Source organism: Coffea arabica, chromosome 2c, assembly GCF_036785885.1.
Source record: "Coffea arabica cultivar ET-39 chromosome 2c, Coffea Arabica ET-39 HiFi, whole genome shotgun sequence".
Taxonomy (NCBI): domain Eukaryota; kingdom Viridiplantae; phylum Streptophyta; class Magnoliopsida; order Gentianales; family Rubiaceae; genus Coffea; species Coffea arabica.
In genome coordinates this window covers 20,435,257-20,462,030 of record NC_092312.1, presented here as the reverse complement: position 1 = coordinate 20,462,030, position 26,774 = coordinate 20,435,257, and the positions used below count along the sequence as shown (strand labels likewise).

The 26,774-nt window shown below is 36.5% G+C and overlaps 5 protein-coding genes and 1 pseudogene across 7 annotated transcripts; 2 read left to right on the top strand and 4 right to left on the bottom strand.

Moving 5' to 3' along the window:
• Nucleotides 1-259: 259 nt before the first annotated feature.
• On the bottom strand, nt 260-1,813 carry LOC140035547 (isoamylase 2, chloroplastic-like; annotated as a pseudogene).
• On the top strand, nt 1,751-4,693 carry LOC113726744 (uncharacterized). 3 transcript variants are annotated; one of them, XM_072075118.1, is made up of 8 exons: nt 1,751-2,127; nt 2,545-2,629; nt 2,810-2,909; nt 3,017-3,137; nt 3,241-3,362; nt 3,687-3,808; nt 3,904-4,063; nt 4,266-4,693. In XM_072075118.1, exons 1-8 carry the CDS (start codon nt 2,098-2,100, stop codon nt 4,381-4,383), a joined length of 858 nt encoding a protein of 285 aa, XP_071931219.1. In that variant the 5' UTR covers nt 1,751-2,097; the 3' UTR covers nt 4,384-4,693. The 3 variants fall into 3 exon arrangements, with proteins under 3 accessions (XP_071931219.1, XP_027106416.1, XP_027106417.1); XM_027250616.2 differs by having other exon boundaries at nt 1,988-2,127; nt 2,556-2,629; XM_027250615.2 differs by lacking the exon at nt 2,545-2,629 and having other exon boundaries at nt 1,752-2,127.
• Nucleotides 4,694-5,295: 602 nt separating this feature from the next.
• Nucleotides 5,296-8,901, bottom strand: LOC113726742 (pentatricopeptide repeat-containing protein ELI1, chloroplastic). The gene is made up of 2 exons (XM_027250614.2): nt 5,993-8,901; nt 5,296-5,609 (listed from the first exon to the last, which is right to left on the bottom strand). The coding sequence occupies exon 1, from the start codon at nt 8,689-8,691 to the stop codon at nt 6,643-6,645; it is 2,049 nt and encodes a 682-aa protein (XP_027106415.1). The 5' UTR covers nt 8,692-8,901; the 3' UTR covers nt 5,296-5,609; nt 5,993-6,642.
• A 1,459-nt stretch (nt 8,902-10,360) lies between these two features.
• Nucleotides 10,361-15,978, bottom strand: LOC113726741 (kinetochore protein NUF2 homolog). The gene is made up of 11 exons (XM_027250613.2): nt 15,659-15,978; nt 15,332-15,550; nt 14,678-14,768; nt 14,422-14,601; nt 13,892-13,981; nt 13,412-13,519; nt 12,267-12,320; nt 11,569-11,683; nt 11,329-11,486; nt 11,151-11,246; nt 10,361-10,645 (listed from the first exon to the last, which is right to left on the bottom strand). The coding sequence occupies exons 1-11, from the start codon at nt 15,817-15,819 to the stop codon at nt 10,559-10,561; spliced, it is 1,359 nt and encodes a 452-aa protein (XP_027106414.2). The 5' UTR covers nt 15,820-15,978; the 3' UTR covers nt 10,361-10,558.
• A 6,321-nt stretch (nt 15,979-22,299) lies between these two features.
• On the top strand, nt 22,300-24,560 carry LOC113726738 (glutelin type-A 2). The gene is made up of 3 exons (XM_027250609.2): nt 22,300-22,650; nt 22,773-23,502; nt 23,970-24,560. Exons 1-3 carry the CDS (start codon nt 22,446-22,448, stop codon nt 24,121-24,123), a joined length of 1,089 nt encoding a protein of 362 aa, XP_027106410.1. The 5' UTR covers nt 22,300-22,445; the 3' UTR covers nt 24,124-24,560.
• An 849-nt stretch (nt 24,561-25,409) lies between these two features.
• Nucleotides 25,410-26,774, bottom strand: LOC113726739 (probable 3-hydroxyisobutyrate dehydrogenase-like 2, mitochondrial). The gene has a single exon (XM_027250611.2). It carries the CDS (start codon nt 26,532-26,534, stop codon nt 25,623-25,625), a length of 912 nt encoding a protein of 303 aa, XP_027106412.2. The 5' UTR covers nt 26,535-26,774; the 3' UTR covers nt 25,410-25,622.

Genomic DNA, 26,774 nt, shown 5'->3' with positions numbered 1-26,774 from the left:
TAGTTTAGGTCAACCAAGTGTTAATGAGTTTGTTTGGATAAAAGTTTATTTGGAAGATTTATTTGAAATAACTACTGTAGCACTTTTTTTGTGATGTAATGTATGTGAGATAAAAAGATAATTGATAAGATAAGAAGGTGATTGAAATTTACGAAACAAATTATTTTATCTCAAATACATTAGGGAAAATCACCAATTTAGTCCTCAAACTATTTCACTAAAGCCGATTTGGTCCCTCAACATTTTATCGCTAAGTCACTTAACTAAATTTCTTGTGTCAATTTAGGACCTATACAGTGTCGCCATCCAAAACACATATTTCTGTATAGAAACCAACGGCGAGACAGGGGCTTTTTTGGAAGTACACGGTAGGATTTCTACGGAAAGCAAGACATCAATCATTTTGCATCCAAATTGGAGGAAACCAATCATTAGGGACTCTGGTTTCAAATAAAGCACAACTCTGAGATTTCATCTCATATGTGGCCAACCCATTCTCGATACGAGCACCATTTGCTGTGAAAAATCCAGGAAAAGGAAGGGCCGTGTCAACCAAATGAAACCATACCATATCTGCTGGAGGTGGGGGAAGAGTAATGCTCTCTGACAGATCTGCGCCATTGAAGGCAGCAAACAAGTCACCACAGGCATTAGGAACAAAGTTAGACTCGATATCTTCAGAACTGGCCCTTCAAGGTCATAGCTAGGAATTTGCTAGCTGCGTCATCCCATCTTGGTGGAGCCTGGTTGCTTTCATGCCACTCAATACTCTTTTCTCTCAAGAAATTCCTCTTCTGAAGAAGATCACTTCGCCTTATTCTCAGTGAAGTCAAAAAAGAAATAAACTACACTGTTTGGATACTAAAGCCACTTCTTAGAGCATTCCAATCGAAGGAATTTCTGTCACCATATGCAGGAGAACCCCCAGAAGACTGACCACATTCATCTCCCATATTAAGGACCGGAACACCCAAGGAAATAAACAAAATGAACAGAAAATTGCGAATTTGTTTAAGTCGTCTTTCTAACACATCATTTTTATTTGTAGCACCTTCTTCCCCATAATTCCAACTAAACTCCTTAGCCAACTTGGAGCTACTGAAGTTGACTAAATCCACCAACGAAAGTCCAAAATTTCTAGTAATAAAATTGAAAGAGAAGGCAGGGTCTCGACCATCCAAGAAGACACCCCGCTTCCACATATACGAGTAGCAAGGTCGCTCAGAAGACCTTCACCTTCACCCCTCAAGAAGTTTCTTATGTCATAACAAAATTTGTTATTTATTTCTGCCCATTTCTTCCAGGGAAGAGGACTTCCTTTACCTTCATTTCACGTGGATCCCAAGAATTTGCAATTATCTTCACCTTTGAAAGTAAGGGATCAAAAGCTATTGCTTCCTCTATTTTCTCACTACTCAAAGGTTTCCCAATTTGGATGCAAAATGATTGCTGTCTTGCTTTCCGTAGAAATCCTACTGTGTACTTTCAAAAAAACCCCTGCCTCGCCGTTGGTTTATGTACAGAAATGTGTGTTTTGGGCGGCAATACCGTATAGGTTTTAAATTGGCACAAGAATTTTAATTAAGGAACTTAATTCATGCGATAAAATATTGAGGGACCAAATCAGCTTTAGTGAAATAGTTTGAGGACTAAATTAGCGATTTTCCCGATACACTGCTCAATCCAAACACTAAATATTATTATTATTATTTTAATATTATTTAAAAAAATACAAATCGGAGTAGAACTGTAGAAGGCGTGGCTCGAAGTGAACGGAACCTTGGTAAGAACTCGGAAGTTCCCCTTCGTACATTGGACAGAGGGAATTGGACAAACTAACCCCTCAACGGAAAGCTGAATTACAAGTTTACCGCGCTGACGACCAAACTGTCGTATTAGCTGAGGAAACTTCCTTCCTCCCTCGTCATTATGGTTGTTTGGAAATTAGAGGAGAGAAGAAAGAAAGAAGAAATCTGAAAAGAAAAAAGACAGAGGAGATGATGAGTAAACGAACTCTGTTAGTATGGGGAGTAGCAATCTTGTGTTTTATAGTTTTAATGGTTGTCACTCCGAAAATTCCCCAGTCCGAACAATACCATGATTTTGCTGATCAGCGTGAATTCTTTGGTAAAGATATCTCTCTATTTTCCCCCGAATTTCTTTCTTATTTTGCACCTAAAACCTTTCCTACTATGATTCTTGTCCTGTCGAATCGTCGGAATCTGATGCTTGAGATATGCTAAATTTAGGGCTCCAGCCCTGCTCAATTTCGTTTTTATTTTTTGTGTGATTTTGTATGTAAACGTGGGTCTGCTCGAAATTTGTTATACTTCTAGCCTCAGTATTCACTGGCACGAAAAGTTGGAAAGTACGTGTGTTTTAGTATTTTTGCCTTCAAATTATGCCAAAAAAAAAAACTCAAGCAGACCTGTATTTTGCGCATCCTAGCATCCAGATGAGTGCGTCATGATTTGTTCCTTACCGGAGAAGCATTGCATGGTACTGAATATTTATCTAGTATATTAACTCATTTTGTTTGGTTAGTGGAATTTTAGGGGTTGGCTTTATTCTGGGCCTGTTTGTATGCACAAGGAAAACTGCATCGCTGTTGGAGATGCTCAAAGTACATGTAATTGCATCCTTTCCATGTTTGCCACAAGCTTATGTACATGTTTTATGTTCAAAGAAACTTATTAAACTGTAATTGAGGGGCTGTAATATACTTCATCTCAAGTTGTCTCTGCACTTTGAAACGCGATTGAGCCTGTATTGTCCATTCATAGAAAATAACGTGTGCTATGATTAACAGGGATACCGAACATGCTGAATGTGGTATCAAATTTTCCTTTTTTTGTAATTGGCGCAATTGGGCTTATACTTTGTTATTATCGGAACTATTTCAGGCTAAGGTATAATGTTTTATCATTATTTCTGTCAATATGTCACATTTTCTCAAATTTTTTTGGCTCCCCTTTTGCTGAGTTGACTGTGATGTTCCTGACAATGGTGCCAAAAGATCACAAGGTGAGCTATTGGGTTGGACATGTTTTTTCATTGGCGTTACAGCTGTTGCTTTTGGATCCGCTTACTATCATCTCAAACCAAATGATGCTCGTCTTGTCTGGGACCGCTTGCCTGTAAGTTTTCTTGCGATGAAACTTGGGATTTCTCAGATAGGCCATAATTCTGTAGCTATATATTCTGGTTATTATTTTAATGTGAGGGCCATAATTGCCGCAGATGACTATTGCTTTCACTTCCATCATTTCAATCTTCATTATTGAAAGAGTGGATGAAAAATGGGGGACTCTATCAATTCTTCCTCTGCTCTTGACTGGTATAGTTAGCATTCTCTATTGGTGGTAAGTGCTTCTCTTTTAGCAAGGAGTGCATGATATATTTCAAGTCTTACTAATCGATTATTACAGCTAATAGGCAGTGATGATTGAATCTACATTCATGAGTTATTTCTGTTTACATGTAGCCTTGGATAATTTGCCTGTGGTAGCATTAGGAGAGGTGTCCATCTTCTTTTTCCTTTCATTTTTTTGCGTTAAGCATTTTATACTCTAAAATTTTCTCACGGCTGTAGATAACTGAAGTGGAAGCAGCATTTCAACTGAAATTATGTCTTGAACTTTTTGAGTTTGAATTGTGGTCTAACTGTACGTACATTTCTGTCTTAGGTTTTTTGATGATCTGCGTCCATATGCATTGGTCCAGTTTGTTCCTTGCATAGCCATTCCTTTGATGACTATCCTGTTGCCTCCAATGTATACACATTCTTTGTATTGGTTATGGGCTGCAGGTTTGTAACATTCTTGATTCAGATGTTTCTTTTTTGTACTACTTTTAGTTGCCATTCTATACTGTCTTCTTAGGACGTTGCTGCACAATACACAGGGTTTTATGTTATAGCTAAGGTTGAAGAAGCAGCTGATAAACCAATTTACAAATGGACTCATCACATTGTGAGCGGGCACACTCTTAAGCATTTATTTGCAGCTATGGTCCCTGTCTTCTTGACTCTGATGCTAATGAAGAGGGTTATTGAAACAGAGAGGTAGTATTGGATTTCTGCCTGAAATATGACCCTTGACAACGATACATTTTAATAATCCCTTGCTTGGTTAGGAGCTGGTGTTCTTTTTAAAAGGATACATTATGATGTGTTTTTCGTGTCTGAATCCATTTTTCCCTTGAACTCTAAACAAAAATTCCCTTTTTTTTAACACTGTTATGCATCCATTCCCTTTTTGCTGCAGACGAAGTTTGTTCCAGACATGGCGAATATCCTGGACCAAGGTTAAAGGAAATGGCGAAAAGGTGGAGAATTATTCCTGTACTTATACAAACGTTCCGGTTGAGGAGTCACGGTGTTAACTATACGTTTTTCCGGATTTGTACTTTAAATGGAACTGTTCAAATTTCATTAACGAGTTCCACTAACCCAATTGACTTATCTAAAAGGGGACATATATGTTCATGAGAAGTAATATTTGCACTCTCCAATTAGCCTCTAATATTCGTTGGAGGTATATTATTTATTGAGTGAATTGGAGTGCCAGAGGCTAAAATGGGAGTGTGAATACTAATTCCCAAGTCTTGTGTTAACCCAAGTGATTCATATTTCTAGACATGAATCTGTGCCTTACATTCTTGCTAGATTGATAGTGTTTCATGTTTTTAGACACGAGCCTGTGCCTTACATTCTTGTTAGATTGCTGTTCAAATATTATTAGTATCATTATTATTTTAAAATAGTTGAGAGGCAAATGCTTGTATAGACTTGGTTGTAGACCATGTTGTATATGCAACAGACACATGGATTTTCCTGCTTCAGCATACATGAATCACCATAATTGCTCACCATATACATTCCCGAGTCAGTACTGACAGCAGATTAGAAAGTTTCCAAGCGCCTTAAGTCACAAAATTGTCTTGCAGTCGTAGATTTTGAAAAAGGACAATTGATTAACTGGCAAACTATTTTTGGTTTTTCTCGGCCAATAAAACTGGGTGCTATCCCTTCCCGTGTTTCTTGTCATACTGCAAATTCAGTGTTCTGACGTTCTCATTTATATTGGCTTTCAATTTATGAATGAAATATACTTCACCAAAAAAAAAAAGTAAATGCAACTTCAAATTCAGCTGCTTAGACCGAAGCTTCATGTCACAAAGTATATAAATAGCAATGCAAGCTAAACACTTGGTCGAACGATAAGTGGCGACTGCATATTTCGACTGCAATAAGTTCTTTTTTTTTTTTTGGGACAGAAAAATACTTGCATTGGATTGCTTCAAACTTGCAACATCTCTGATTAGAGCAGAATGTACACAATCTTTAATAACATGATCCCACTCTAACATCTCATAGTTCTTGGCAAATTTACCTAATCAATGAGCTACTACATTAGCATCTCTTTTCACGAATTGTAATATAATTCTAATTGGCAAAACAAACATTTACACTTCAAATCATTAACTAGGCTGTAGGCTTGTCAGATGAACCGGTTTACAAAGTTGAAGCTAACACTCAAGGCACAAACGGATGTAAATGGAAACTACATCCCAGGCTCCAGGTTTCCCCAGTCTGCAATTTTGACAACCTACAATCATCGATATACCTCAGAACTGTAACAGGGTGTAACAATTGAGGGGCTAGAAGTGAGCCAGTACGGTGAAAGCAAGTCCCAAATGAACCAAATTGCATACTAAAACGTATGGAAGTTGATAAGCAGAAACAAAAAGTTTCAATGATAAAGAACATGACTTTACATAAAGTCAATTTTCCTATTATAGGAGTAGGAATAGAAGCACTTATTAAAATTGCAATAAAATACCAATATCCTGGTAAATGACCCTAAGTTATATAATCCCATTATCATCCTTATTCAAACTAGATGAAGTAAGAAGCAGAAAATTCAAGATATCACACCATAAAGTCGCCATGATATGCATTTATTTGACAGAAAGCAATTCGCAAACTTACAGGTATGGCATGAACCACAGTCACACAGCTGAAGCTCTCGAAGCAGGAATCACCAGTCAGCTGATCAAATTCTTCACTCTTCCAACACTTATTCTTTGAATTGCCCTTGTACTTAGAATCTGGATAGTCTGCCCAAAGGACAAAGTACATCACCACGAGTTTGAAAGCTGATACCTCCTCCAGTTGCAATCCACAAGATGATTCATCTGATCACGAGGAATTGTCGTGTCCAAATAAATAAAAACCATCTTTAGAATGATGAAGACAATGACCTTCCTTATAAGTATCATCTCTAGAGGTCATCATGATATTGAACTCGCCAGTGAACCATTACATACCAAAGATGATGTTTTTACAGTCCAGGATAGACATTCTTATGGCCTGCAAGCGTGAAGTAGAAGAATCTGGAAATAGATGCCATTCTACCCCCTAAAGTTTTCAGCTTTATGATTCATCTTGAACACTAATGCAATAAGTCTCCCATACTGTTTCAATATCTTAAAACCACGAATTTCTCTGCTTCGTAGCAGCTAATATCAATCCAGATGCAACATTGCAGCTTCCTTGCAAAAAGCTCCAAAAGAGGACCTGCGAATATCCAGCTTCTGAGAAAACTTATAGTGAACTGAAAACTGCAACTATATCTGCATTTACCAATAATCACCGCATGAGCAGGATCCATCTTTAAAATGATGAAACCGATTAACATCCCTTACAATGACTTCACGTCTATATATTTTAGAAATGAATTTGATGACTATGTGACAGTCTCCACAAATTCTAAGGTTCTTTGTGACACGAATGACAGTATCAGGGCTTGTGCTAAGAAGCCCAAATGCAACAGCCAGCTTCTCGCTGTGTGTAGCGAGATAATGCTCTTTCTCCTCTTCAGAAACATCATGCAGGGCAAAACTAGTGTCTGGCATGTAACCAGCTGCCTTGATCTTCTCTGGTAGCTCCTCCAACAAGGAGTAAATTTCCTTTGTCTGAAGGTGAGACGTATCACCACAACGAAATAAATGTGCTTTTCCGTTCACTTCAGTCCAACTACACCCAGGAGTCTTCTTCACACCCTTCGACTTGAATAGAGTTCTTAAACTGTTCACTTCTTCCCACATATCAGCCTTTGCATACATGTTTGAAAGCATGACATAATTCCCAGCATTAGCAGGCTCCAAGACAAACAACTTTTTAGCTGCTAGTTCTGCAATCTCTAAATTTCTGTGTTTATGACTAGCAGCAAGTAAGGAACCCCAGACACTTGGTCCAGCTTGCATTGGCATTTGAGAGATGAGATTATAAGCTTCCACCAATCGTCCAGCACGGCCCAGAAGGTCTACAACACAAGCATAATGCTCAAGTGTTGGATCAACCAAGAACATTGATCTCATACAGTTGAAATATTTCAATCCAGCATCCACAAGGCCAGAATGGCTACACCCTGATAACAGCCCCGTAAATGTAATTGCATCAGGTTGAACCCCAGCTCCAATCATTTGCTCGAACGTGGAAACCGCCTGCTTGCCACATCCATGAGATGCATAAGCAGTGATCATAGTGTTCCATGCTACTAAATTCCTCTCATTTGGCCTCAACCGACCAAAACATACACGAGCATCAGCCAAGCTGCCACATTTTGAGTACATGGCCATAAGAGCCGTCATTACTGATGTATTGGAGTCAAAACCCCTTTCCCTGGCATATTGATGAATCTGTCTCCCGCGCTCAAGCGCAGCTGAATGTGCACACGCAGGTAAAACACTTATTATCGTCACCCAATTGGGCTTCACCACATCTGTGTCCCGACTTATCATCTCGTCAAATAATCCCAGTGCCTTGTCCGCAAATCCATTCTGGGTGTACCCCGAAATCATAGCAGTCCAAGACACGATATTCCTATTGGGCATAGCCCGAAACAACCCCTCAGCAGAATTCACGAATCCATCTTTCATATACCCAGCAATCAATGCATTCCAAGAAGACGTATCTCTAACAGGCATTTCGTCAAACATCGTCCGCGCAACATCGAGTGCACCACATTTGACATACATGTCAATCAAGGAAGTCCCTACATAGATATCAAAATTTAAACCACTCCTCAAACTCAGCCCATGAACGCACTTTCCCATCTCAAAACACAATGAATCCGCGCAAGACTTCAACACAAATGGGAAAGTGAAATAGTCCCCGCGCAAACCAAGAGAATGCATTTGACTATAAATCAGGATAGTCGTATGGGACTCTCCGTATAAAGTAAACGCGCGAATAATTGCATTGAATAGAAGAGTAGACGGGTATTCAACGGCGCTGAATAATTGCACAGCGGAGTTGATATCGCCGCAGCTGGCGTACATTGCAACCATCTTGGCAGCGAGAAATGCATTGGGGTATAGGCCGCGGAGGGCCATGTGGGCGTGCAATTGTTGGCCTAGTCTGAGGTAGTTTTTGCCTGTTAAGAACTGAAAAACTGGGGCGTAGAATGAGAGCTGGAATTGAGATGACGGGTACTTGCGGAGGAGTGGCTGCATTAGATTGTTCAACAACATTGCTGCTGCTGCTGCTCCTCTTTGACAAGCTGCCGTTGATGGGATGCATTTCATGGAATTCTGAATCTCCCAAGTCCCAGCTTGTTGATCATGGAGTTTTTTTGCAGCACTAACGTTAGCACATGTAGTAGAAATACTCAGAAAGTGTCTCATTCTTCAGGAATACGTAACGGAATTGGTTATTTGTTTGCTCATAAGCAGATATAAATATGTTTTATCAAGTTGTGCTTATATCACCAATTGTTCTCAAAACATACTTGACAAGAGAGATTTCTGTAACTTCCAAGAGAAGTAGCTGCTATTATCAGAAACCTCAAGGTTCCTAAAACTATCCCTTGATTTAAACTTATGTAACATGATCTGCCACAGACAATTAAAAACTGCCTCATTTGTTGTGGCTTAGGCTTTCGGCCAGTCTAGTTGATTATATCTTAATAATTATTCTATCATAGGATTAGAGAATCCACGATGGTTTACACTCTCTTTAGAGTGTAATGCACGTGTCACATCAGCATTTTACTTTCTTCTCTTTTACTATACTTCCACTTACAATGGATTACATTTCATAAGGTATAATAGCATGGATTCACAATTAAATCAAAAATTTATTTTAATAATGCATAACTCATATCCCATAAATAAATAAAATAATTTTTTAAAAATAATTTTGTTATTTTTAAAAAATAAAGTATTAACTTTCATTAAATTTTGCACATTTGTAGGAATACCAGAAAATGGGTAATTTAAAAAATTTTGGGGGTTTTGATTTTGTGAGGAGGATGAATCTTCTATATTTGGAGTATTTAACATATTTGTAAAACTACTAAAATTCTCATCCATAATCACAAAAAATTGAAATTTTACAAAACTGTACAAAGAGGTTGAGCAAAATGAGTGAGAGAGTAAAAGAAGTAATAGAGTAGAATAGTAGAATATGAAAAAAAAAAAAAGGAATGTATTATGTGTTTATATAGATAATTAAAACATAACCGTTAAAAAAAGATGAGCATTGCTAACTTTAACTTTACTAGTAGTATAAATTTTTATCATTGCTGAATTTTGACACTGACCCACCTATTATACGGCCACAATGGATAGATGACTGTGTAATAGACTCGTGTTATGGTAGACAATACACGCATCATTACACTCCGTTGCAGATGCCCTTAAAGGTACTGATATAAAGAGGACTTGGGAGAGAACGTTCTACAACATAAAACTCAAGCAAGGTTCCTACGCTACGTAATTTAATTTAACAAGAGTCAAACATGTGTCGAGGAACACCTCTTCTGGTTGAAAAAAAAAAAAAAAAAAAACGCCTAATAGTTGAGCATTTCACAATCGTACAAGTGAAATTGTTTTGGTTCAGTTCCAATTCAAAAGGTTAAACTTGCCTAGGACCAAATTAGGGGAAGTTTCATGCGAAGAAATCTCCGTTGCAATACACATCTACCTACCGTTCACCTGAACCATAAGCTTATCCATCCAACTGGACTGAGGGGTTTAAAGGGAATGGTTCTTACCTCTAAATCAAATGAATGCACTACTACACCCCTATGGATTTTAAGGCAAGTATAGAGGCTTAAAGTTTAAACTCCCTCCCTGATCTACAGCCAAACCTGTACCTTATACTTGACCTGATAACCAACTCACCTAATTAGTTACCTGAACCATAAACAGCCGCCTGCTACTTGTTACATGACAATCATTACAGTGGACAGTAGTGCAACAAAGACTCTTGGCATAGAACCTTCCCCACATGATTGTTAACTTATGTCTGTACTGGCGTTGCATCTCAAAATGCACAAGTGCTCTTCACAGATTCCACCCGAAGAGAACGTTTCTATTATTCTATATATATCATTCCCAAGAAGCAAAAGTAGCGGCACACACATGCAACTGTTTTTTACAAGTAGCAGCACAAACTATACAATTTCAAAGCATGCCAGTCACTGCATCCATTGTGCTGTGTAGATCGCGGATAATGCAAGATCAGCTACACAAGATACGCCAGACTTCATCAGTTCCCAGCCTGAATATTTACCATGTCCACTTCAATTTCAATCCCTGGCAACGAGTCCCTTATAGAATCTGAATACTCGTAAAACTGCAGGCAAATTGGTAATGTATTAGTCTTAGGAAGTCATAGAAGAGTCAAAAGGCACCATTCGCTAGCAATTAGTAGCATACAGCTGCCAGATAAGATCCTGTCTTTCCATTCTATTAAATGCTTCCCCTTATCAAAATAACAAATTTACTAGTCAATCAATAATGTGCAGTGTGTAGTCCATGCAATATCTGCAACCTTGGAAAACATTAGGAAGAAATAATTTTGAAGTAAAGCCAGTTTCATTATTAAAGCACCGAAAACCTATTCAGCTTGTGATTAAAATGCAGACTAAGCATTGCAATTTGCAATATCCATTGCCTGAATAAAGAATACACACATGACAATCCGAGGATGATGCATAACCAGTTCTAAATATGTCAATACCCATGTCTTTCTCAACCATGATAGAAGAGTATATAGAATAGCTTATCAAAATATGCTTATGTTAGATAATTTCTCACCAGCCTTTCCAATCAATTGTAAGACATTGAGACAATTGTACCTGTTTCATTATAGCTTCAGATACTAGACCCATTTCGTGCATCTTGGCTGCTCCAGCCTCCTTGACTGAGTTAATACTTACACCTATACTATCTGCCTGATAAATGAAGGAGAAGGCTTAAAACCAGAACCACCACTCGTGCAAGAGTTAACGGTAGAACTAAAACTGTAAACAGTACCTCCATGACAACAGCTTCCACCTGCTTTTGACGAGTTTGTAGAGCACTCCTGTTTGCTTCCACTTCCATCTTCACATTCTTTAGTTCTTTAGTAGCCTGCTCAAAGGTCTGACCTCTTTCCTGCTCTAGTTGCCACTTTACTTTATCCAGTTGGTCCACTGAACAGAAGACATGTTCATCATACTGAGTTTCAAGTAAAGTAGAACGAAACCAATTAATGGCAAACAGAATTGAAGCAACCTTTTGCTTGCAGGTCAACCAATTTAGCATCAAGCGACTTATCCAATACTCCTTGGTCACTCAGTTTAACTTTGAGAAGTTTAACATCCTTTTCAATTGATTTGGCCGAGTTCACCTACCAATAACTTCCGGAGTCAGCTTTTTGTTGCCTTTGGGGAATAATAAGGGTTTATGCAAGGACAGTTCAAGAAAAAAGCTTCCTAATAAATCTAACACGCCTCATATCTACTTCAAAGATTGGCACAAAAGAATAAGTCAAATTACAAAAACTCCCACTATCTCACAAGAGGCACATCATTCCTAAGCCAAAGTTCCAAAAGGAAAGTGATTCCTAAGCTAAAGTTCCAAAAAGAAAGTGCAGATAGCAAGTACCAGAAGGTACGTGGCACAAAGCAACTATTTAAAATCCATGAGTTTCTGTCCCATTTAAGTATTTCTTGAGATACCTATATCTTGCAAATTCAACCCACATATGGTTGAGAAGCTGAGCACCATCCAGCAGCTGGGGGCTAGGACCGCCAGGTGATATAGATATATAAAAAGATCAAACCATGATAAGATAGAACTTCTAGAAGAAACTGTGATATGCCGGGTACAACTACACTACCTCAAAGGCTACTGAACCATTTTAAACATTTTAGTCAAAACTTCCTAATAGATTGCTCAAGGCAAAGAAGGTGAAACAATCATAAATCAACCTGATCTTGCAGGACTTTCATCCGAGCTAACTGCTTGGACAGCTTCATGCCAGCCTGAAATGATGAAAAACAAGCAAAGACCCTATCAAACACTTTCAACTGGAAGTTTCAAGCAGCATTATTTCTTTTTTTGGATGCAAAAAGTGCATCAGTCTGATGTTACAAGAAAAAAGAGATACCATTTACCCATGTCATATGATTGTTTCTCTGATAATCATCTTGGCCAACTTTAATCACCTAAATGATGATCCTATTTGAAGTACATATAACCACTTAATTTCCTTACATACTGTTCATTTTTTCCCCCAGATCTATTCTAGTTCAGTTTCTTACCCGTGTAACTTTCTATTTTATTTTTTATAGGTACACAAACTGCCATAAGGGACAACGTCAAAGCAAATGCAGTACAATCACTATATGCCCCCTCGTAGCTGTCAGACCGACCCAACATGAACACAGGGATTATTAAGATTAGACGCTCAAAAGTTTTATGCCAAAAATAAAAGCTTTAAACTGCCAGCATATAGCTGGAACTGCAGATCCCATTCAATTTCAACTTACCTGATCCTTTCATCATTCAGAGCAGTTATTTATTATTTATTACTGTTTTCTAGTTCAAGGTCAATATCTTGGTTCACTAATTCCCCCAACTCAATATGCTAAAGTAAAAAGAGTAAACCTCAAGCAGAAAGAGAAAAGGGAAAGTATTTCAACAAAGGTCATCCTAATTCACAAGAAAACAATAAAACAGAGTAGTGCAACCACGAGACAAACAAAAAAGAGGGATAAAATCGTGAAACACTGTGTTTTTTACAAATTGAGCATCTTGATATGCTAATGTAACCATGGGAAGCTAGCACAAGAATGCGATGGCACGTTGCACAAGATTTCTGGCATACAGATGCTTCTTACTTAGCTCATGTAATAGGTGCTCCAATCTATGGAAGAAGAAAGGATCATCTAGTGAAATCAGTCGACCAAATTCCTATACTTTGCAGTGGATATCATAACTACTGTGAGGTATAATTTGCACTAACCAAGATGTGATCATATTTTCATTGATAAGCAATTATTGAACATCAGACTGGCCTATATGAATATAAGTATTTGTAATATGACAGTGAGGAAGCAGTGTCAAAAACAACCTTTGCATAAATCTCAGAAACAGCTTCCTTGGCATGAAAGGAGTGCATCGCTGCTCTTTCAGCATTCTTTGCTTCAACTTTAAGTGATTTTTTCTCCTCAAGTCCTCTCTGGATTACGAAAAGAAAGAATATTATACACATCAAAAGAAAACATTAAGGAAACATACAGTTGTTATATGCAAGCCAAGCTAACCAATAAAGACTCGAGGGAAACTCGCAGGCTTACTAACTTGTAAAACAATGAGAAAGGTTCCAAATCCTTTAGGAACAAAATCCAACTGTCAAAGCAGTGAATAATTTACAAGAAGCAATATGAAAGACAAACCAAGTAAATCTTAAAGATATACTCTCTCCCCCCCCCACCCCCAAATAGAGATGTTTCCTATATGATACACAATGCTCGTCTGACAAGGGGCAACTGAACAAATTATAATGCTAAAATGAGTTCAATAGTACACATAAAGATTATACAGCTAGTACCTGAAGCTTGTCTGGTGACTGAACTATTTCAGCAAGTAAACTCTTATTTTCTAGCTTACATTGCTCCAAGGCAAAATCAGCATTTTCAACCTGAGATACAGTAAAGAAGAAGAAAAAATCAAAAATTAATTCAAGCTCAAGAAAGACCCTTAAGTCACTTTCTTAGACAACTAAGAAGGAAAGACCATCTTAGTTATTCGAAAAGGCGATTTAAAGTTTAACCAAATATATCCTTTTGTTTTTAATTCTATTTCCATTTCTGGGATGGTTTTACATATAATTTGCATTCTAGGAGGAAAAAATCAGAAGAATAAATTAAAAACAAATAAAAACCATGATTTTGAACATGTAATAGAACAAGATTCACTCAATATGGTCCAAGGAAATGCTTTCTGAGTAGAGACAACTGATTATTTCTATTACAAGCTCTGCACAGAATAGCACTCGCAGTCAAGATTTCGATACATATAACTTCTGACCCCCATTGAACAAATTTGCTTTGATTAATGCAAATAATTTAAGAAGACTACCTTCGCTTCCATTTCTTTAACCTTCTCCTTCGTTTTTATCCTATTAGCCTTCAAGGACACCTGGTGATTGTTCAGACTTTGAATTGTTTGCTGCAACTCTTTAACTTTAGCATCAATTTCTTGAACAAGTGGCATCTCACTTTCTCTTAATTGGTTGAACTGGAATATCTCTTCATTCAACTGAAAGGAAGATAAATCTGTAAATTTCATAGATGAGATCACGTTCATGACCGCACATTTGCATTCCAGATTGTACCTGAGACATTCTGCTCTCCAATTCTTGCTTTCGCTCTTCAAGAAGGGTTAACTCGTCGACAATAGGCCTCAATAAGTCCAATTTTGCATTCCTACATCCCAAACCAACAAAAAATAAACACAACAAAAACAAAGTAATATTTGACAACAAAAACGAGCATCTGAATGAATGCTCCTAGTGGATAAGAGCTTCAGGTGGGTGCAAATCCATCCTAATTCCACTCCATGCTCCTCAACGGCAACACTTAGGTCCAAAATCCATCCTTGCCCCATCCCCACAAGCTAAAAACAATTAGGCTCAACATCAAAGATAGATGCTTATATCATTAACCTCACTCTTTTAAGCGTCATAATAACAGAACAAGTCCCTCTTACCACTCAAAAAAAGCATCAAATAGGAGTCCAAATAGACAACCTAAAAGAACAAGCAGCATTCATAATTAAACTATGTGGCAGATTTGCCAGATTTACAAAATTGTATATCATAGCATGAACGTTCCGGGGAGGACGGTAGGCAAGCAGCTTCTAACCATCTAATAAAACCAAATTCCAATCCTCGAAGATTTGAAGAAAAATCTAAATTTTAAGGCTCAGAAACAATTAAAAGAAACGCACTAACGGAGAATTTTAATGTAGAACTAATTTCGCGGGATACCTGTGAACGATATAATTGAGCATGGCACCGAGAAAGAAGTCGGTTCGACCCGGGTCAGGCTTAAGCAAATCGCAGAGAGTGAAATTTAAAGGGCAATCAATAGAAGCCAAAAGTTCTCTGATCTTATCCAACAAATTCAACACTCGAAATGAATCCCGGTGATGGTCCGGGTTGTCGATCCGCTCCAGAGTCTCAAAATCGAACTGATCAGGTTCTTCCCTGTAGGTTTATTGAAGAAAAAAAAAAGAAAAGGATTAGGGTTTCGAAAAAAAAACATAATGTGGAAGAAATTTAAAGGAGGAGAAATAAGTCAGTTAGGACATTCACGGGAGAATGTCGATGTAGAGGAGGACAGCAGAGTAAAGGCTGGTGAGGAAGTTGAAATTGGGGCGACGGAGGTCGGCGTCAGAAATTTTGGCGATTTCATACTCGGAAAGCACGGCGACGACGTCGCTCCGGGAGAGGGTTGGGTATTGGAACTTCGACATTTCTCTTTCTTCGCAGTGACTCCAATCTCCAGTTCCCGTGAAGAGAAGAAGTGGAAAATTGGTTTCCCGCCCAAATTTTTGAAGAATAAATGAAGTAAAATAGAACTCTCTCCGGCTCTCCCCGCGTGTTTGGAATAACAGAAGTGAAATTTTCGATTCGAATCTGTTTAGATGGGAATGTTTTTTAAAAACTAATTTTTTAAATAAATAAAAAATTTTTAAAAATACTTTAAAAGGTAATCTAAAAATTAGTTTACATTTTCAAAATTTTGTAAAAAAATATCTCAAAATATATTCTAAAAACTCTTCTACTCTTAAATATTCCAAATATTTTCTGAAAATATCTCAAAATATAATCTAAAAACTCTGTTACAGCAAAATTTTTCAAAAACACCCCCAAAAAGTTTTTTTCCAAAAAGTAAAAATGTCTTGCAATATGCATTCTTTTTTGTATTCATATAAACCAAATTTCTTTAATAAAAATTTTACAGCAATTCGATTTACACAAAGGACAGCATCTGTATAAATTTACTTCGTTTTAATTATTTTTTAATGGCACACACATTGAGTATGCCATTAACACTAGTATATTTAATTTACATGCAATATGCTACTATTCACTAGTTGTTGGATGCTTCTTTTTTTTTTTGTAAATATGAATGGAAGAATTGCACTTTTCCCTCCTTTTTTTTTTATAGAAAGTTGTTGGCAATTATTACCTTATTGGACGTTTAATTAGGGAAAAAAAAAGATCCATGTATATATTTATGTGTGTTTATTTTAGAAAGAAGATGATAGCGTTTTACATTTTTACCCTCTATTTGGAGGGTAAAACAGAAATTATAAAAAGTGATACAAATGGTTTGCATTAACTTTTCCTCTCTATTTTAGTCCATAAAATACATTCCTCTCAACTCCTACCGAATATACTACTAATATTTAGTTACTTTTCAAAAACATTTCATCGTGTAAACATTATCCTTTACAACTGAAATAACTCATTAATATATGCATGTTCAACACCATTTTAAGTCGTTAGTGTGCATGTCTCTTAAATCACTACCACATTTCTATCTTTAACCTCAACACGTTTCTCATTGGCATGCATCAGATACAAATTTCACTCCAATTAAGACTCATCAAGACCATAATAAGAGATGTTTTCGCCTTTGAATTCATCACATTTCCTACTGGCTTGCATCAAATATGAATTTCACTCTAATTAAGACTTTTGTAAAATCATAATAAGAGATAAAAACATAGCATCCTTCAACCACAACAGTTCATTGTTTCAACAAAAAAAAAAAAAAAAAAAGAAAAGGACAAAAACCCCAATATTTCATTGTTATTTATCATCTCTTTTTGTTGCTTATCCCATCTATTCATTTCTCATAATAGTTCATCGACATCTATCATCTCTTCTCATTGATGCTTGCCCCGTATGTTCATTCGTCCATTTCATAAACAAAAACAAGAATCTATCATCTCTTTCAGCTTTCTTACGGTATCCATCTTAGCCCTCAACTTAATTTCATCATGAAACATACCCCTTATAAGGTTAAATATTTTCCTGTACCTCGATCTTCAAGACAGGTATAAATTAATTATATGTATATATTTTTATACAATATTATTTACAAACATTCTAAAAAAATGATATTTTTGAATTCCATATGCTTTTAGTTATAGGAAAATGGAGGTACATTGTTTGACCAACACATTAATTCATGCAAAAACAAATGCCCTCTCATTTGTAGTACGAACTCCACAAAATTCAACAGAATTAATTAATCCCCCAATATTGGTGTTTCGTACTTAAAATCGATTGGTGTAAAGAATGTTCGTACCTTCGTAGAAGATTATCAAATCGAATACAAAATGTTGGTAGGTATTTCATTTACTTATCAAATTAAATATTCAATTACATTTAATTAGACCCTTAGTCTATGATATACATTTTTATTTTTTCTTTTCAGGATTCGACTTCCATCAAAAGTGGTAGTTTAATTATAAATAATGGAGATGTTTTTACCATACTTTGAACTATTGCTACAAAATTTTATTTTTTTTAACTATATTTTGATGTGCCCTAAATTATATGAACAATTACATAAATTTCTTACTCTTATTAAATTCTTCCCTTGATTATAATTTCTTCCAAAAATACAGCCTACTATGGCACAGTACGGGAGTTTAGAGTAGTCAAAAAAATAATTAAAAAGACCTTGTTATGTTTAATATTTAATCGAGGACAGAACTGAAATTAATTCCGTTGTTACTTAATGTGACTGCCTTCCATTTTCCACTTAATGTGAAAGATGGTGGGGGTAAAACTAGAAGAGATATTATCGAATTATAAGAGGATATTGTGGTAAAATACAAAGCTACAAGAGACAGATACCCAATAAAATATAAACCTGCTCTCAGATGTTGATTGATTTCTCGAGTCCAAATGTGAACGAATAGTACATAATATTCCAAGACAGAAATGGAATTTGAGGCTTTGAAGGAGGGTGGCTAGTCGACATTTGCTAATTATCAAACTAATTATCATGCCTTATCTCATCAACAACGTACGTGGTCCTCAGCCAATAAAGCAGAACTCCGTACAAAACACGTGACCCAATTGACAAGAGTCGTGGAGAAGTAAAATCAGCACTACTAACGAGTACTGGGCTTTTGATTGGTGCATGCGTGGTTGATCCAATGAAAGTTTAAGTCATACGACAACTTTCCAAAAAGCTTAAACAGAAAAAAGTTTTTGTTTAGTAGTAGTAGTATTTTGTAGGGATTAGACCATGATCATCTCCGGGAAAAGACAAGTTTGAAGTTGGTGGTTAGATGGAAGAGGTTCACACCACCAATGGAGAAACTACTGAGTAGACGAGAGTTGTTGCGACTCACTTTTAATGAGAATAGCTCCGATTTCAAAATTAATTGGAGCCCACATTTGTAAATAGTTAAAATATGTTTGTCTGTAAGCTTTTTATGCAGCGGCGGAGCCAGAAAAAATTTTCAGTGGGTGCAAAAGTAATTCTAAAATTTTTTACCTACTATTTTTCTAGTTTTTTAAGCAAAAAAGAAAAATATTCACCAACAAATACAAATTATGCATATATTCCATGAAAAACAAAAAAAAACAAACTCAAAATTATTAATATAATAATAATTCTATTTCAAAAAGCAAATTAAACCATTTGCAATTGGTTGCGACGAGTGTTCATATTTTGATAATGATTTACAACCTTCTCATTTTGTACTTCACGAAATATATTTTTCTCAATGTAAGTAACTAAACAATCATTCATCCAAGTGTCTTTCATTTTATTTCGTAATCAATTCTTCACTATATTTATAACTGAAAAAGCTCATTATACGGTAGTTGTAACAATAGACAAAATCAAAACCAACTTTAAAAACATATAAATCAATCAAAATACACAAAACTCCAGAGGACACACTTAAAATTATATCCAATTTCTATGAGTATTATAGAAATTCATAGAAATTTAAGGGGAGCAGTGGGGGCCCGTGCCCCCACAGTAGATCCACCCCTGCTTCAAATGGAACTGTTCAAATTTCATTAAGGATATTTGACATTGTTAAATATTAAATTCGATACATTTGAATATATATCACATTAAGTGATAAGTGAACAACTTATCACTTATTTTTGGGAGCAAATTTTGTCTAAAAAGTTCAATACCACTTAATTAATTCAGATGTCTTATTTTTGGTTATTAAACACGTCTTTTCACTTATTATTTATTTTTTGGAGCAAATTTTGTCTAAAAAATTCAGTACCACTCAATTAATTTAGATGTCTTATTTTTTGTTATTGAACGCCTTTGAACATATTAAGCTATAAACCCATTAAGTTTAAATGTTGAATTAGGTTATCAAACAAGGTCTAAATTGCTAAGGCCCCGTTTGGGGTTGCAGTGCTTTTGGTGATAAAGTAGTTTAGGTGCTAAAAGTATAATTACTTTTAAAGTGTGTGGTAAATATCATCCCTTTAAATTAGGAGTAGATCTTTTGGCGTTAAAAGCACTTTTAGCAAAAGCTAAAATTTGGTGCTTTTAGAGTAGATTTTGTGATTTAAAAAATAAAATATCAAATTTAATCATCTTATCCTATATTATGAACCAAATAAAGAGATAAGCACTTTTAAAAATTTTTAAATTGCATATTACCCAATATAATAAGTACTCATTGAACTATATCTCCAAACAATATATTTAAAATTATTTAAATAGTTGATAAGTACTTTTATTAAAAACTCTGCTAAAAAAGTACTTTTTAATAAACTACCGCAACTCCAAACGCACCCTAAATTTCGCCAATTTTATTTTTAGGTCATTCATTAGACAATATGAATTCCTTCTCAGTTTTCAGTGATGTCACTGAGGAGAGAAACGTCTTTCTATCCTTACAAGATTGGCTGATACACATTTTCGTTCTCTCTCGGTCGAACCAAATTAGTGGTTCTGCAAAATCTTTCTTCTTTATATATATATTTTTTGTTATTTTCATTTTTTATTTAAAAAAAAAAGCAAAAACATTCTACTCTCAAAGGATAACCCATTTAATAAGTGCTCTCTTTACTCTTATTTTCTCGTTACATTCCCTTGTTAATTTAGCTTAATCATGCACCTTGATTCCTTTCCATTGTTTCATCTTTATTGATTAGTGTTGATATTGTTGTTCAATTGGAATTAGTTCTTTAGGGGAATATTAATCCAGGACAGGTTATATTGAAGAATGATCGACAGCACTTAATGTGTTTTTCAGTCAAATCTCGATCTTCAGATGCGGCTACTGTTGTTTACGTTATTAATGAACACTGCAGGCGGCTGGATCAAGCAATATGTAAACAGCCCTTTGCACGTTTTGGAGAATCACGTTGCCTCCTTGAATGTGAAATGATACTACTGTTATTATGGTTCATGTTAGGCAAACCATGTGGAATTTTTGTGCCCATGATTAGAGTGTATTTGATGCTCATGAAAAAGAAGAAAATAGATTTTGGAACAAATTCGAAACTGCGTCGGCAAGGATTGCAGTATTATTCATCTGAATATCGAATCACATATACCAAATTGCTATAGTCTAAATTATCTAACACGTTGTAGCAAAAAATATAGTAGTATTTTGACTCTTTGTGAGATTTGGTTGGACATATTTTTATTCTCTTAAGTGGATTGGTCGTAATAAAAAAAGAAAAAAATATTATTTATACTTTATTTTTTTTATTGTTAATTGCACTTGTACTGTTTGTTTTGTCATACAGTCTAATAAATGAAAATTATATGATAAAAATGATAGCGAGAGTGCGATTAATAAAAATGAGAGTGCAAATAACATTTTTCTAAAAAAAAATAAAATAAAATATTACAACTGCCAGATTCATTCAAATACAGTTTGTCAAATATATGAATAAACGAGGCACAAATTAATTTTCCCCTTACCGGTTGAAAGATACCACTAGGATACAGAAAGAAATGCCACATAAACTTGCATGCACCTAGTTAGGAAATTTTATTAGGTAAATGAAAGTATGAAACAGCGTATATGATTTGATTAACTGTTGTTAGACTCGAACTGGACCGATCGGTCCGATAGGGAATTGACCTGATTTTGGAGCTGGTTTATAGCTTAAAATCATTTTGATCAAAAATTAGTCAAAACCTTTCAAAATCAGCTAAATCAGTGACTCGATTCGATTGGTTGACTCAATTTTCAAATTTTTCTTTCTTGTTTTCCCCTAAACATAATTTGAATTACCTAAATTGTAAAATTTTCTTTTATTAATAAGAATAAGAAAATACCACCCACTTAGTGTAAACACCAAAATTACTCGCTTTCCTAAATGATTTCCAAATTAAGGAGTTTTCATCTCTATCATTTTATCAATTTAGCATTAGTAATTTCAACTTGGATTAATTTGTCTTAATTTAGTTTTTCAAGTAGTTTTGGAAAACGGGCATATTTCAGCCATGAATTTACACTTTTATATATAATTTTTAGCTGTATATTTGATTGCAAGTCTAACATTTTTTGAACATTTTATATGGTTGGTTGAAATGTTGAATGTAACCAAGAATTTAATTTCAATATTTTTGAAACTTATAAAAATATAAAATTATGACATCACACTGATGTCAGCAAATTTTTTAGAACAGTCCGATCGATTCGACCAGTTGATTCATAACCCAATATTTTAGTCGAGTCACTGTTCGATCTGAATTTAACAACATTGATTTAATTACGTAGACAAATTGGGCATCAATCAATACAATCAGAATTTGAAATCTAAAATGTTAGTAAGATTGACGGGGAGACATGTATCAAGGACCATTTGATGCTAAATTTGGCTCAGTGAATGAGACAAATCGCTTCTAATAGCTGCTAGTTGGAGCCCTTCGGTGCTCCGCCGTCCATAAAGTAAATGGATGACATCTCAAGTTCTCAACTGCGTCCTTCGTCGGACCAGTTGCTCTAGCTCTTTATAATCTGCTTCATTCTGTTTTTAGCTGAAGTCTTGTATTGCTACTTCCCCTTTTCATTCTCCCGTTACAGTAGTATTTCCATTTCTTCTTTTCATCTCCACAAGTCTTCAACCGGCCATGGCATCCCAGTTTAACTTAGCACCCCAGTTTACTGATGTAACTATCTTCGAGGGAGAAGGCGGTGGATACTACACTTGGTCAGCTTCCCTGTTTCCCTTGCTGAGTGAGGCTAAGTTAGGTGCTGGTAAGCTTGTCTTGCGTCCTCGGGGTTTCGCTCTACCCCATTATGCTGACTGCCACAAGATCGGTTACTTTGTTCAAGGTAAACGCAGAACTGCGCGCATGAACTAAATATAGCTCTTTTTTCATTTCATTCTGGCCATCCTTGGATTAGGGCCTATATATATTATTATTTTTTATGCACTATGTATGTATTAACTGCAGGTAGCGGTAGGGTTGGAATCGTACTACCAAACAGCCCAAAAGAAGTTGTTTTAGCTGCTAAGAAGGGAGATGCAATCCCGGTGCCTTTGGGTTCAGTCTCGTGGTGGTATAATGCCGGGGAAGACAACTCTGACGTGGAAATAGTATTCTTGGGTGTAACTGCTCAATCTTATACTCCTGCCCAGTTTGACTATTTCTTCTTGGCAGGAGTCCGGGGTGTTCTTGGGGGTTTCTCGACTGACTTTATCACTAGAGCTTTCGATCTCACCCAAGATGAATCAGACCAGCTCCTTAAAAGTCAAACTGGTTCTTTGATTGTCAAACTTGCAAAGAATCAAACGTTGCCAGATCCATGCAAAGATGCTAACATCAATATGTTATACAACTTTGAAAGCGCAAAGCCCAGCATCCACGTGAATCAGGGCGGATCACTTACCATTGCTACTGCTGAAAATTTTCCTTTTCTGAAGAAAGTGGGACTAAGTGCTAATTTTGCGAGATTGGATCCGTTCTCCATGTCAACCCCGATGTATGCCGCCGATGCATCCTTCCAATTGATTTTTATCACCAAAGGCAGCGGCGTTGTTGAAATCGCGGGATTGGATGGTAAGAATGCATTGGTAGCCAAAGTGCAGAGCGGGCAGTTATGCGTCGTGCCTAAGTTCCTCCCTGTTGCCAAGATTGCGGATGAGGAAGGATTGGAGTATTTCTGTGTCGTCACATCGTTAGAGTAAGTTTTTTTTTTTTTTTTTATCTTGAAGATTTACAGTTTTCTTCTTCTTGCTGATTGATACAATTTCTAAAAGATTTTTCACATCTTACCGACTTTTGAACGTGCATCTTTCTCAAATGAACACTGGTTAGGTGATAATTGCCCGTAAAGTTATGGACAAAGACTTGAAATAATTGTGAGGTATTTATAAGGGGTGGAGATAATTATATATAACGCAGAAATAAAAAGATAGGATAATAATTCCGTTTGGATTCTTATTTTTAATTTTTTTATAAAAAAAATATACTGTAGCAACTTAATACATGTGAAATAAAAAAAAACGATTAAGAAATATATTCATGGAAAGCGTAAAAATTTTTCTACTTAAAATCACAATTCTTATTTTCATTAAAAAAAAAAGAGTAATTGTTGGAGATTCTTATTATTTACTATTTACTACTATCATTTATGTATGTTTGTTACAGGCCATATTTTGCCGAGCTAGCTGGGGAAACATCAGTTTGGAAAGCAATGGATCCCTCGGTGCTACAAGCTTCTTTCAACGTGGATCCGGGGCTGGTGGAACTTTTCAACACCAAGATTGGCAAGGGCAAAAATTTTGTTCCTCCAAAGGAATGAGTTGAGAATTGGGACTTGAGGACTCCTACCTTTTTTTTTTAATCGCAACGATAATATTTTTATAATTTAATCTATTTTAATTAAGGAGGGGGAGCCGATGAGAGTAGAAACTCCATCGAAGAAAGTCACTGAAAGCAGCCACCTATAGTGACAATTTGGTGGGAAGCAAGAGTTGAATCCTTGACCTCCCAACACTACCAAGACTTAAATGTTTGGCAGTGATCACCAGGCCAGAGGGCCGGTGGCTAGGACTCCTAGCCTTTGAGGATTTCTACCTCAAAGGCTACAAAAAGATATACAAGTATCTAAAGACTAATGAACTTTGGGAGGCCATTTAAGTTGATTTGTTGTAATCTGCTTTAATTATTCTCTCCGAAATCTAATTGTCAAGTTTTTTGACATACGTACTTTTAATCATATTTTTACCTACTTGTTCACGTCTAAAAAAATTAATTTTACCCAACAAGGGAAAAAAAAAAAAGAAATAGGGCAAAAACAGTCGGATCTCAAATGATGAAACAAAGAGCAGCTCGAGGAGTGAAGTAAAAGGGCTTCCAAAGTAACAAATGGGGGAAAATGCCAATTTTTATTCCTAATTTTTTCATTCTTAAACCTTTTAGTATTTAAACTATTAATTTTTTGATCAATTTCATCTTCAAACAGCAAATTAATCAAATTCAACAAAAATTGGAGTCGAAAAGAAAGGTATTGAAGTTTGAAGAGTAAAGATGGTCGTTCTATTATGTTAAATTTTAAGTAGTGTAAGGGTTTTTATTTAACGGGTTTATGCTCGTCAGGGTCCCAATTTTTGTTATATATATAAATATAAAACAAATTGAAGAGGTGGTTCTTTTTTTTTTTTTGGTAATTGGATGTACACATTTGACGTTCAACCCTTCTTCAACTAACTTAATCAAAGTCAATCTCTTTGTTCCTCAATTGTGGGTTGAAGTACTCCATTTTTCCTCAATTCTACTACAAAATGATCGAGGAGTGTAATTCCATGGGTTTTTTTTTTTTTCTTTTGCGCTTTTAACCGGTAGTGCTACAAGTTATCGAGAACAAGCAAAGAAATTAACAGTTGCACGAAAATTTTTTTGATATTTCATCCTTAGACCTTGTATCTCTCAAGACATATCTTGTGATTTTCTAGTCCTATTGGTACATCCTTTAACCAAACACACACACACACACACACCAAGTAAAAGTCACAGCCTTGGTTTTTTACCAATACTAGGTCGGCCTTATTCGTCTAATTAAGATCCACCAATTCTTTTTACCAGGAATTCTGCATCACGTATAATATAAAGAATGCAACTAAATTACAAATGCAAAAGCAAGTACTTGATCATATATGATCGATGCAAAAGCAAGTACTTGATCATATATGATCGAAGACAGGAACTTAAAAGCTGATTTCAAGCTTAGCTAGTGTGCTATCCAGGAAAACAGAACCTCAACTTGATATTTGCTTGAGGCTATGATTTCACTTTGTTATCTTAACTGCCATTGATCTTCTCAATGACAGATATTAGCCCCTGGGTGCCCAGCTTCCCACCCCCATTAGCCACCATAGAAGCAAACAATTGTTTAGTCAATGCAGCGCCAGGCAATACCACCACTTCATCCCCTTCCTCTTCGCCAACATCCACTCCCATTCCCAAGTCCTTCACCATATATTCCGCGAACCCACCAGGCTTGAAGTCCTTGTTGATCATCCTGTCCCCGAACAACTCCATCACCATTGATCCAGCTGCACCGCCTCTCACAGCCTCCACAAACTTCAATTTGTCCAAACCGGCTTTCTCCGCGAAAACCAGCCCTTCACTCAGCCCAAGTAAATTCGCCCCAGCGGTTATCTGATTCGCTATTTTACAATGCTGTCCCTTCCCAGGGCCGCCAACATAAGTCACCCTCCCCATTTCATCAAACAGTGGTTTTAACCACTTCACAACATCCTCGTCTCCCCCGGCTAATATCGCCAATTTGCCATCTCTCGCTCCGATGTCGCCTCCGGAAACTGGGGCGTCAACGGAGTGGCAGTGTCTTTCAAGGGCAGAATCATAAATCTGCTTAGCCAGGGTGGGGTGGCTGCTAGTGTGATCAATAATAACGCTATTGGGATTGAGAGAAGGAACAAGGTTCTCTAGCACAATTTGTCGAACATCTGATGGGTGTCCCAGCATCGTGAAGACGACATCACTTGCACGGGCGAGGTCGGCGACGGAGGGAGCCAGATGGGCCCCTTTGGATTGGAGAGGGGCGGCCTTTGACGGGGTTCGGGCATAGACGGTGACGGAGTAGCCCGCAGAGAGGAGGCGGGAGGCCATGGCGGAGCCCATCACGCCTATGCCTACCCAGCCTATTCGGGTTTGGGTCGGGGTTATGGTTGTCGGGTAGCGGGGGCTCATCCTTCACTAATGAGAGTGAACTGCAGGAGGAAGTGTGTAAAGATGCTTGATCAGTAATGAGAGAAGCGATTAAAGTTAGGGGTAACAATCGGAGTTAGTGCCTTTTGGGATTCTCTCGTGAATTAGCTTAGATGTTAAGTTTGTCGGTGAAAAAATTAAAGTTAGGGATAATTTCAGAAGGTTTCTGATATTTTGCAATTTGAGGTACGAGGAGCAAATGAAGATTAAAAGGAAAATGGA